We start from the raw sequence: 12,650 nt of genomic DNA, 5'->3' as shown, positions 1-12,650 counted from the left end.
TGTCTTGAGTTGATGATAATTGTAGAATCATGTTTGATGACATGTTAACATGTATTGTATTCATCAAGTCTAAGTAACACCAAATAGAAAGGTGAAATAAAAAATGCAAGCACTTCAGTCTCAGGAGTTTAAAAAAAACTCCAGGGACTTTGTGTTGGGTTTAACTGTATAATTTGTGTGTGTCCGTTAGCAGGGAGATGCTGACAGGACAGAGACTCTGTCAATCCAAGTCGCATCAGGACTCCGTCCTGTCTGCCCTCAACCAGCAGAGGAAAGATGGTCTCCTGTGTGACGTCACTCTGGTGGCCGGGGAGCAAAAGTTCCATGCTCACAAAGCCATTCTAGCAGCATGCAGTGATTATTTCCGGGTGAGTGTAGAACCTTATTATACTTTATAATGTTAAAATACCGGTAAATGAATTTTTGGCAGTCTTTCAACAAAATACACTACCACTTCTGTCTGAGACAGTACGTAAACAAGACGTGTCGGGCATCACTTCTTGGGGCATTATGTCTATTTGGGAGAGAACCTTGAACATGTTCACCTTTTTAGGGTCCAATCCTGGGGAAAAGTTTTTAATCAGTGTTCTTTTTTTTTCTGGTCTGCCTGTTAATCAAAAGATCGGTCATTTTCTTTACATGTAGTTTACAAGTAGTGTACACACACACACACACACACTGACTGGCACTGATTTTTCTAGAGTTGAATGTAAAAATATGAACCCCAGATTGAATTATTGAATATTTGTTTTCAAAGCTTTTAATTATACTTCAAAAATTTCATGCTGTTCAACAACATGATGGCAAGAAAAAAGAATATTTAATATAAAATAATATTTAATATGACTTCAGGTTCATTGTTGTTTCGCTCTTCATTCTATTTCAATGCTTTTATATATAAAGAAATCAAACATTTGGTCTTACCTTTTACTTAATATACTCTGAAGGCCCCGATTATAAAATGACCCACATGTGTGGTACCATAAGTACACGACACGTCTGATGTTGGAGACAAACCAATCGTGTCAGAATCAGGAAAGAATTTGACAAGTTAGGATTCATTTACTGGAGCCAATCACAGTTACTTCGGAACAAGTGAATGAAGAAATTGGTGAGGGCTCTTGGTTTAAAGATGGCAGCAAGGTCCGCTTTCTCTACGCACTGCGCCAAAGGCGCATGCACGGAGGGGGCAGAGAGAAATGCAAGGCGAGTGCACATGATGCCGTGTAATCTCTGTCACACACGAAAATTGTTCTGCGCTGAAGCCAGCCTTATGATCAGACACGGTGTTTTATAGCGATTGCCCTGCCCACTCATCACCTCAACAATCCACTCATAACCAATCAATCAAGGGAAGGTGCCCCGATGTTCAGTCTGTCTCGATCTGCACAATTGAAGCATATTAACACGATGCACGTAACAAGCGTTGTTTGTCATGTGTCTTGCAATTCACTTGAGTTCTGGCAGCCCAAATTGCCTTTGTCACCAATGCACGAGATGCAAATGATCATATTTTGGTTGGTGCAGTCAAACATAATCAGTAGTTATTTGCGGGTGAGTAATTATGCTCACTATCTTTCCACTCCCACATCAAATAATATAACTCGGTATGCATATTTCCACCTACGTAAGGTCAAGGGAAAGGTATCAAAGTACACTTCCCTGGCACTTCATTCGCTAAATTGTAACTTTACATGCATCCATGCATCCGTTTTCTAATCCACGTACCCTCACGAGGGTCGTGGGTATGCTGGAGCCTATCCCAGCCGTCTTCGGGCAGTAGGCAGGGTACACCCTGAACTGGTTGCCAGCCAATCACAAGGCAGCGTTTTACACTGTTTGCTCATTTATCTACTGATGACGCAGCATCAGGAGCAACTGGGGGTTCAGTATCATGCTCAAGGGCACTTCGACAAGGTTGCAATGGCCCGGGATTGAACCCCAACCTTTGGGTTGGGGGACGACCACTCTACCACTTGCTCAAGTTTTCACTTGCAGTATTTAAGGCAGAAAATGTATTTGCAAATAAAAAGGTTGCTACAGCTGATTGGATCCCCGCTATTTCTTGTTACAGTCAAATTAAGCTTTATTTGGAGACAGCCAATAAGAGAAAAGTGCAGCAATGATATTTGCTTTAGAGCAGTGGTTCTTAACCATGGGTTCGGTGAATCAGTCTCAGGGGATCGACGGAGCCTCTGCCACGGAGGGTAAGACGCACGCGACTAAACATGTTAATTAGTTTGGTACGCCCACTTGGCCATCACTGGCTGCGGATGATCACATTGCATTGCTTGTCCAGTCAGTGCTGTGGGAAATTTAATTCCCTCAGTAGTCAGCGTGTGACTGTCGTGATCGTACGTCGTATGATTAAAAAAAAACAAAAAAAAACTTTTAAACACATGCTATGTCGAGCAAAAAAAGAAAGTGGTCAGACGAATATCTACAACATGCATCACGGAACATGATGGGACTCAGCGTTGAGCAACTCTCATCTCACCGGCAAAACTAAAGGAACACTTCTCGATTCATATTTTTAGTTTTCACTAAGGGTTCGGTGGATGCGCATGTAAACTGGTTGGGTTCGGTACCTCTAATAAGGTTTAGAACCACTGCTTTAGAGACACAAAGCAGATTAGGAAATCACAATGAATCCCTCTTGAAAATGAAAGGCAGATGATAATCATCCAAATTGGCCTGCAGAATTTCTCCTTCTGTGTGAGTGCAGGTTATTTTTGCTTCTCCTTGCACAAAGAGTGGCCAATTGAGTCAGACTTTTCTGCCTTCTAACACCATGATCAGTACTATCAGAGCCAAGTCATTGTACTGGTCAGGACTTGGATTATGAAATCAACCTGATGAAATCAATAGTGACCATGTACCGGTATTCACCCTCTTTCACCCACTTTCTGTCACCAGTCAGCCCCCCCCCCCCCCCACCACTGACCCCACCCCCCAACACCACCACACACACACACACAGTCCACATCGGAGTGGTGTGAACACAAAATTCGACTCACTGGTGAGTGGGTGAGTGGGTGTAATGAAATACCTGACCAAGCGTGAGTTATTTCAATGTGTCACCTGTCTCTTCCAATTTTGTCACATTACTAAGACATTTGGAAAGTAAATCAGTCACGCCAGCATCACGTACACACGGATGCCCCATTTGTCCTCCTCAGACTAATTGAAAGAGAGGCCAAATTTATTGAGTGTTTTTCAAACTCTGATGTCATCTTAGAGCATTAGATAAGTACATTAGAATAGTAAAACACCTGGTTACAAAAGGAGGAAAACAACTCTGTCTTAGGCCCTGGAACAGCAAGGTTGCCTGGCAACAAGCAGATTGGCATGGAAATACTGCTGAAATCATGATTAGGGTTTTTTTGTGTCCAGGTTAGGCAAACAAGATGTAATGATGTGTTCAAAACAAACTTTGGTTTCACCGTTGGACACAACGAGACAGTTATTTTCCGTGACTGAAAGAATATACATTACAAACAATAAAATTAGCTGTAAATAGTATTCTGGAGAGTGTACTTTCATATGGATCATTTATTTATAAACCAGTTAATAAGGTACCCACCACTGTATATCCATCCATCCATTTTCTAATCCGCTTATCCTCACAAGGGTTGGAGACTATCCCAGCAGTCTTCGGGCAGTAGGCTGGGTACGCCCTGAACTGGTTGCTGGCTGATTGCAGGGCACACATGGATGAACAACCATTCGCGCTCACAAACATGCCTTCCGTTAACCTGCAATGCTTGTGTTTGGAATGTGAGAGGAAACCGGAGTACCCGGAGAAAACCCATGCAGGCACGTGGAGAACATGCAAAGTCCACACAAGAAGGCCGGAGCCGGAATCGAACCCTGCAACTGTCTGCACACTGTGAGGCCGACGTGCTAACCAGTCGACCACTGTGCCGCCTACAAAAAGACATGCGGCATTAAATTAAATAAAAACATTTATATGTTTCTTCAAAATGTTGCGGTATGTTTGTGATTTATTTTTCATCCAATCATCCAGAAAAAACATTTATGAGGTGTGTGTATGTATGTACAGTGTATATATATATATATGTGTGTGTGTGTATATATATATATATATATATATATATATATATATATATATATATATATATATATATATATATATATATATATATATATATATATATTTCCAACAGAATATATATATAAAAGCGGCTGGATAGCTCAGTTGGTAAGGCATCGGTTTGGCGTACGGGAGACGGGGGTTCGAATCCCGCTTGGGGCAAAAATGAGCATATAACACCATCCAGTGTGGGTCCTTGGGCAAGATCCTTCACGCTAATGCCTACCTCATACAATGATGAGAGACAATAAAACGAATGACATGCCGGCTCAGACGTCGCCCGGCCAAACAAGGTCTGCGTCAGGTGCTGGGGAACCAGAGCACCTTGATGAAAAATGGGCTACTGGAACAAAGCGGAGATGGGTGAGATGCGATAACATGGCTCTGTTGGAATGCTACTACTCAAGCAACCCTAGTCAGAGAGGTTACATGCAGAGAATGTGGGCTAAATGGTTACTTCGAAACCCACAGTCACGGTTGACCACGAAACAACTAGTACCTCAGTGTTCCAACATCCACAAACGGCAACTGCTGTCACAACTTGAGATTGATGATTTATAACGCAGGTTCCATGGTGAAGGAGGTCATACCAGAGATTGGGAGGCAAGCCCCAATGAATGCAGATGATGAGATTGGGAGGCCAGCCCCAATGAAAGAGATGCTGAGCGAGGCAGCAACTGACCTGAAAGCTAAGATCATGGCGAGAATGAAAGCTGGCCAACCTAGAAACCGATTACAACGGCTATGTGAAGTACCACCTGAAAGTCTCATGGAAAGTGTGGATGCAGCACTGAGGGCGATCCCGACCATAACGATCATGGAAACCAATGAGCTGATATACGCTTCAGCATCAGTGATCCTAGAGATGCTTGGCTATAAGAGCAACCATGGAAGCCATGAGATACGTTACCCACCATGGAAAAGACGGTTGGAGGCTAAGATCAAGGCGGCTCGGAAAGATGTGAGTCAATTGACGGAGGCCCAGAGAGGTGTGATGAAAAGGCCGATACCCGAGAGGTACATCCAGATGACCATACCTGAAGCACTCGAAACTGCCAAACAAAGGCTCCAAGCCTTGTCCAGCCGCCTAAAGCGGTACACGAAAGAGAATGAGGCCAGACGAATAAACAGGCTGTTCGCAAAACAACCTGCGAAAGTGTACGCTCAGTGGCAGGGTCCTAACAACAGAGCTGACCCACCAAGACTGGAAACTGAAAGGTACTGGAAAGGCATATGGGAGAAGGAGGTTGCACATAACAGCAGTGCACAATGGCTGGTGACCCTGAGAGAGGAGCACAGCAACCTCCCTGAACAGAACCCAGTTACCATAACAGTGGCAGACATACATACAGGAAAGAGTCTCAGATATGAAAAACTGGACAGCACCAGGCCCGGACATGGTCCACACCTACTGGCTAAAGAAACTCACAGCACCCAGGATGGCTAACTGAAGGGCGAACGATCCTGATCATGAAGGATCCCTCAAAGGGTGCAGTCCCATCCAACTATCGGCCAATAACCTGTCTCTCCACAACATGGAAGCTCATGTCAGGCATCATTGCGGCTAAGATAAGTGGACACATGGATCAATACATGAGCAAAGCACAGAAGGGCATTGGTAGAGATACCAGAGGAGCCAAACATCAGCTCCTGGTTGACAGAACAGTCGCACAAGACTGCAGGTCCCGACATACCAACCTGTGCACAGCCTGGATTGATTACAAGAAAGCCTATGACTCGATGCCACATACATCACTGAATGCTTGGAGTTGTATAAGGTGAACAGGACCCTAAGAGCCTTCGTTGCGAACTCGATGAGGATGTGGAAAACCACACTTGAAGCCAATGGCAAGCCACTTACCCAAGTGTCCATCAAATGTGGCATATACCAAGGTGATGCACTCTCCCAACTGCTGTTCTGCATAGGACTGAACCCCCGAAGCCAAGTAATCACCAAGACAGGCTATGGATACCGCCTCAGAAATGGAGCTACGATCAGTCACCTCCTCTACATAGATGACATAAAGCTGTATGCTAAGAGCGAAAGGGACATAGACTCCCTGATCCACACAACCAGGATCTACAGCAGCGACATCGGGATGTCATTCGGGCTTGAGAAATGTAGTCGGATGGTGACTAAGAGAGGAAAGGTAGTAAGGAACAATAGCAGACATTGAGGACAGCTACAAGTACCTCGGTATACCACAAGCCAATGGCAACCTCGAACTGGCAACAAGGAAAGCGGCTACGGCCAAATACCTCCAGCGAGTGAGGCAAGTCCTAAGAAGCCAGCTCAATGGCAAGAATAAGACCCGGGCAATAAACAGCTATGCCCTGCCAGTGATCAGATACCCTGCAGGAATAATAAGGTGGCCAAAGGAAGAGATTCAGACCACGGACGTTAAGACCCGAAAGCTCCTAACCATGCATGGAGGGTTCGATCCCAAATCCAGCACCCTGAGACTGTACGCAAGCCGAAAGGAAGGAGGCCGGGGACTAGTGAGTGTGAGAGCCACTGTCCAGGATGAAACATCCAAGCTCCATGAATACATCAAGGAGAAGGCCCCAATGGATGACGTACTCAGAGAATGAACAGAGGATGAGGCGCTGGAAGAGGGACCATCATGGGAGGACAAGCAGCTACACGGGATGTACCACCGGACCATAACTGAAGTGGCTGATCTCAAGAAGTCCTATCAGTGGCTAGAGAGGGCTGGCCTGAAGGACAGCACAGAGGCACTCATCCTGGCCGCTCAGGAGCAGGCCCTGAGCACCAGAGCCATTGAGGCCCAGATATACCACACCAGACAAGACCCAAGGTGTAGGTTGTGCAAAGAGGCACCTGAGACGATCCAACACATAACTGCAGGGTGTAAGATGCTAGCAGAGAAAGCCTACATGGAACGCCATAACCAGGTGGCTGGCATCGTCTACCGAAACATTTGTGCGGAGTATGGACTGGAAACCCCAAGGTCAAAATGGGAAACACCTCCGAAGGTGGTGGAGAATGACAGAGCGAAGATCCTGTGGGACTTCCAGATCCAGACTGACAAGATGGTAATGGCGAACCAACCAGATATCGTGATCATAGATAAAGGGCAGAGGAAAGCCGTTGTAGTGGATGTAGCGGTCCCAAGTAATGGAAACATCAGAAAGAAGGAACACGAGAAACTCGAGAAATACCAAGGGCTCAGAGAGGAGCCACGTGCCTGTGGTGGTCGGAGCACTCGGGGCAGTGACCCCCAAACTAGATGAGTGGTTGCAACAGATCCCGGGAACAACATCGGACATCTCAGTCCAGAAATGTGCAGTGCTGGGAACAGCAAGGATACTGCGCAGAACCCTCAAGCTTCCTGGCCTCTGGTAGAGGACCCGAGCTGAATGAGGGACGGACACCACCCGAGGGGTGAGACGAGGATTTTTTATATATACCTGTGTATGTGTGTGTGTGTGTGTGTGTGTGTGTGTGTGTGTGTGTATATATATATATATATATATATACACACACATATGTATGGGCCTGTTTTGTTGAACTTAGGGCTGATTTACTCTCACAGGAATCAAAGAAAGACATACAATAATTTCCCAACCAATTAAGTGACATTGCATAAGTTCACATGCACACCTGTTTGTGAATTCCTACTCCAAATAAAGGGAATAACAGATTGATAAATTGAAGTGCAGTCATACTTATTTTTCCAGAAGGTCAGGCTAAGTGCAGCACTGCACTCCTCCTGCAGCATCACGGGGAAAAGACTGCAGTGAGCAGGACTCAGGGATCTATATTCCAAGTCAGCAGAGCTATCCATCATCAGCTGTCCCTTAGCACCGACACCAAGGTCAGGAACAGTCATGCGAGGGACAGACAGCTCTAAAAACACTCCACAGTAATGACACAAAAGCTTGGATACGCAACTAGTTTTTCACTGACACTCATCTGTGCAGGCACACCACAGCGCCGCCACCATTACTCTCTGGTTGTACCACTGCACTCCCTGTGCCTAATGAACCGGTGTATTTTTAATTGGCTGTGTGGAAAATCAACTCGGCTGTGTAAGCACTGGACAAAATTCCACTCAAATTCAAGTTGTTCCAAATCTTACGTGGCCATTTGCCCGAGGAGAGCGGGGCGCTCCCATTGCCGAGTTAAAGTTCATGTGCGCCATGAATCATCAAAAACTCGATTGGAATTTTGGGAGGAATACACTTTGTTTTCGTGACAGAAAGAGATGCTTTAACTGCCTTGCCTCTGGGTCTTTGACACGTATAAGGAGGTTAGGCACACACTGAACTTTTCATTAGGTAGGCCTCTACACTTCCACAGTCGAGTGACATGAAATACAAAAAGCTAAGCTAAAAGTTATACCTTTACAAAGACAAGTCAAATGATACTGTATGTTAACATGTTAAGTCTACCATTCAGTCTGAGTAATTAAAAAAATGTTTTGTTTTATAGAATAACCACAACATGTCAGGCAATACTGCTCCACTCTAAACCTTGAATCCTCGAAAAATATTTGTCATATGAATTGTGCAATTATCATTGAGCCAAATCGGAACAAACAAACTATTAGAATGGCCCATCAGTAACGCAGCGTGACTCTTCTGCAAATTACTGTCCCAAAAAAATCAATAAATAAACTGACATCTCTCTTTCACTGTTTATTACACCGGTGTCTTATTATCATTTATTTTTATTAATGTAGTTTGTTTTGATTAAATTAAATTGCAACTTTTGGTCGATCAGATGGAATACATCAGAGGAAAAAGAATGAATGTGAAGATGTGAATGTAGGCGGAATAGATATCTTATTTCCTTGTTTGGAACATCACCCTTTCGTGCTTTACTGTCACACTGCTGCAATGGTCGCCTGATCAGTGGGTGACATCCCATCATGGCATGACAGCAGTCAATAGCTTTGATGACCAAAGCTCCACTCAGCAGTGTCAGACTGCAGACACTGTGGCCCCTGCTTTGATTTTGCCCAGATGTCTGTGTGCGCCCAACTTAGGGCAAGAGGTGTACTGTGTATCACAAAGTACTGAATGTCCTGGATTGAGTTTTGGAGCTGAGGAAAGCAATAAATACCGAAGGTTTCTTGGCTGTTGTGTCTGGCAGGTTCGGATTAAACTGTCTTGTTGTGTTATCTGAAGCCCCGCAACTCATTTTGCAGTGCAGCTCCAATTCACACATAAAATACTAAAACGTAAAAGAGACAAGAGTCTGGGGGGAAAACAAAAATCTCTTAAATGATAAACCAAAATTCCAAAAAAAGTCCCTCTAATGACTTCCGTATTTGGTTTTGTCATCAGGCCATGTTCAGCTTGTGCATGGTGGAGAGTGTGGCTGATGAAGTGACTCTGCAAGGAGTGACCAGTGTCGGGTTGAAGCACGCCTTGGACTTCGCCTACACTGGACAGGTGAGAAGTTCGATAGAAATGATTCATTAATAAATTATCATACATTCAATTGGGAATATGTCAATCGAACAATTCATTTTTCAGTTTCATGACACACAATTTGCTGTCTCCCATGATGTAAATATTTTTTGGTTAATAATTGTTTTTTCATGCGCGTGTCTTTTGGGGTTTGCAATTTGTTTGTTTTTAAGTGTTTTCATTTTAATAAATACAAGATATTATGTTTAATTCTGATGTTTTAGTGTACATGGATAGAAGTATTTGAGTACCCAATACAGTACGGTGTTGCGGCTTTCCTCTCATTTTTCATTTATGCCCCTTTCACTATTCACTTCGCCCATTTTATGATTGAATACTGCATTTGTTAATCCTTTAATCATTTTAATGCTGTTACAAATGTATTTGCAAATTACACTTCAACACAAAGACAGTGAAAATGATTTCGCGTTAGACGAGCCTTTTCAAATGTACCTTCCTCCTTGTGGTTTTTCATGCAGTCAAATACGTCTTCTAAATATCGAACATGATACAAGGTTTTTGCCGATTAGCCTTTTAATCTCACCCGCATAAACGTAATCAGCAGCGTGACTGTGGATCTGGTGGTGGGAATTGTATTGGTGTTCTGCCATTTGTGTACTCTCACCAGCCCCAACAAGTGTCTGACCATGTTATACGACCTTCCTTTATCCTTGCTCCATCAGCAATATTCAGTCCCAGAAGCATCCAAGGTTTATACTGGATAGCGAGAGGCTGCAAACTCAAATTGTAATTAACGCCCTAATTTTATTTCCACAGTGGAAATGAGCAAGTGGTAGTTGGTTTGGGAGTGTAAGTAGGTCAACAGCAGGCTTGCAAGCCGCCTGCATCAGTTGGCTCAGCCATCCGTCTGCCCAGAGAAGATGATAGCGGATGAGATGAGGACAATATGCTTATCCCCACACCGTAAATAACAACCCACTAAAATCATTCACCCACATGTCATACAGGCCTGCAAATTAATGGCACACGCCGCCATGGGATCGTTTTGCTATTACTGAAAAAAAACAAAACACTTTCCGTTGCTGTGTGTTTTGCTTTTTTTAAACATTTAAACCTCAAATCCAAACACGGTGAAAACAATGAATAATTGTTTTATAGGGAACGGTCCAGGTCAGTGGTCAACATTTGAACACACTTAACTAAATTGCAAGTGTAAAAAACGGCTAAATGGATAAAAACAAACAAACAAGAACTCATCGTTAATCTTGATGATGGCTGACTAACATCTTTGGAGAAGTACAGAGGCAGAAACCCCAAAGTCCACCTTAATCTTTTCATTCATTCATTCATTTTCCGAACCGCTTTATCCTCACTAGGGTCGCGGGGGGCGCTGGAGCCTATCCCAGCTGTCTTCGGGCAGTAGGCGGGGGACACCCTGAATCGGTTGCCAGACAATCGCAGAGCACACAAGAGACGAACAACCATCCACGCCCACGCTCACACCTAGGGACAATTTGGAGTGTTCAATCAGCCTACCATGGATGTTTTTTTAGGGGAATGTGGGAGGAAACCGGAGTACCCAGAGAAAGCTCACGCAGGCCCGGGGAGAACATGCATACTCCACACAGGGAGGCCGCAGCTGGAATTGAACCCGGTACCTCTGCACTGTGAAATCGACGTGCTAACCACTGGACTACCGGGCCGCCTGCCCACCTTAATCTGTTCCATCTAATTTTTTTTTCCACCCCAATTTCAAAATCATATCCAATTCAGATCTTAATTCCTTCTAGGGTCAAACTGACAGCATCACAATAAATTTCTTTTTGTTTTGGTTGTTTTGTTTTTTTACTATAGAGCAGTGGTTCTTAACCATGTTAAAAGGACCGAACCCAACCAGTTCATGTGCATATTCACCGAACCCTTCATTAGGGAAAAATAAAAATATGATTTAAGAAGTGTTCATTCAGTTTTGAGTTGCTCAAATGATGCAGATAGGCCATTGAGTCCCATCACTTTCCGTGATGCATGTGAATCCATGTTGTACATATTCGTCTGACCGCGTTCTTTTTTTTTTGCTCGACATAGTTAGCATATATTAAAAAAAAATTCTCCCAAAAAAAAATCCCGACGTATTATCACGACAGTCACACGTTGACGACGAAGCGAACTAAATTTTTCGCAGCACTGATTTGACAAACGATGTAATGTAATCATCTGCAGCGGGCGTGTCATAACTAATTGGCATGTGGAGTCGGGTGTTTCTTAACCTCCAAGGCGGAGGCTCTGTCGACCCCCAAAGGTTCGGTGAATCGGTCTATTCACCGAACCTTTGGGGTTTGATCAAACCCAGGTTGAGAACCACTGCTGTAGATTTTCAGTAACATTTCATCATAAAGGTCATTGAAGTGTCAAAAAACACTTCATGTTAAGATTGAGTTACAGTAAAATAAACTCCTCCATAAGAAAACCTGGTTCGTGAAGTCAGGCGGCTTCTTGCACACCACATTCTCTCCAAGTAAGACATTGTAACCATCATATACATGTATATATAGACATAAATAGACCACAGTACAATAAAATGTAACAATTTAGAAAGTAATATGCGTTGTCCGTGCAAAGGGAGATTACTGCCTGTGTCTGGGAGGTGAGTCACTTCACATCAATCTGTAACTTTTGCATTGTTTGAGTTAAAGCATCCATTTTGTACTTTTTTCCCTCCGAAATAGACATACAGTAAAAAGGTGTTATTGGTTTAGGGCAATGGATCTTAACCTTCTTAGAGGTACCGAACCCGACCAGTTCATATGCACATGCACCGAACCCTTCATTAGCGAAAAATAAATATACTATTTTTTTTTACAAATTGAAGATGTTTAAAAAAACATTTATTAAAAACAGAAAAAAAGTAAATAACATTTCAAGCGCTAAGTATACCTATCTATCGATCGATCGATCGATAGATAGATAGAATTTTTTTATTTGTTTTAATTTTACTATACAGACAGTCACACGTTGAATACTAAGCAAACTAAATTTCCCACAGCACTGATTGGACAAGCAATGTCATGTGATCATCTGCAGGCAGTGATGGCCAAGTTGGTGTGTCATAACTAATTGACATCTTGAGTCACATATG

General features: G+C 43.5%; 1 protein-coding gene across 3 annotated transcripts in view; it reads left to right on the top strand.

The window, feature by feature from the left end:
- klhl32 (kelch-like family member 32) overlaps positions 1–12,650 on the top strand; it is a 38,389-nt gene that overhangs the window by 5,775 nt on the left and 19,964 nt on the right. For all 3 annotated transcript variants that reach the window (XM_086113059.1, XM_086113057.1, XM_086113058.1), the window contains exons 3-4: positions 191–368; positions 9,428–9,535. In XM_086113059.1, coding sequence (XP_085969185.1) covers positions 191–368; positions 9,428–9,535 — 286 coding nt within the window. The remainder of the gene's footprint in view (positions 1–190; positions 369–9,427; positions 9,536–12,650) is intronic.

Source organism: Hippocampus guttulatus, chromosome 6, assembly GCF_054856545.1.
Source record: "Hippocampus guttulatus isolate MCC_2025c chromosome 6, RoL_Hgut_1.0, whole genome shotgun sequence".
NCBI lineage: Eukaryota > Metazoa > Chordata > Actinopteri > Syngnathiformes > Syngnathidae > Hippocampus > Hippocampus guttulatus.
The sequence above is the reverse complement of the archived record's forward strand: the minus strand, read 5'-3'. Positions and strand labels throughout refer to the sequence as shown.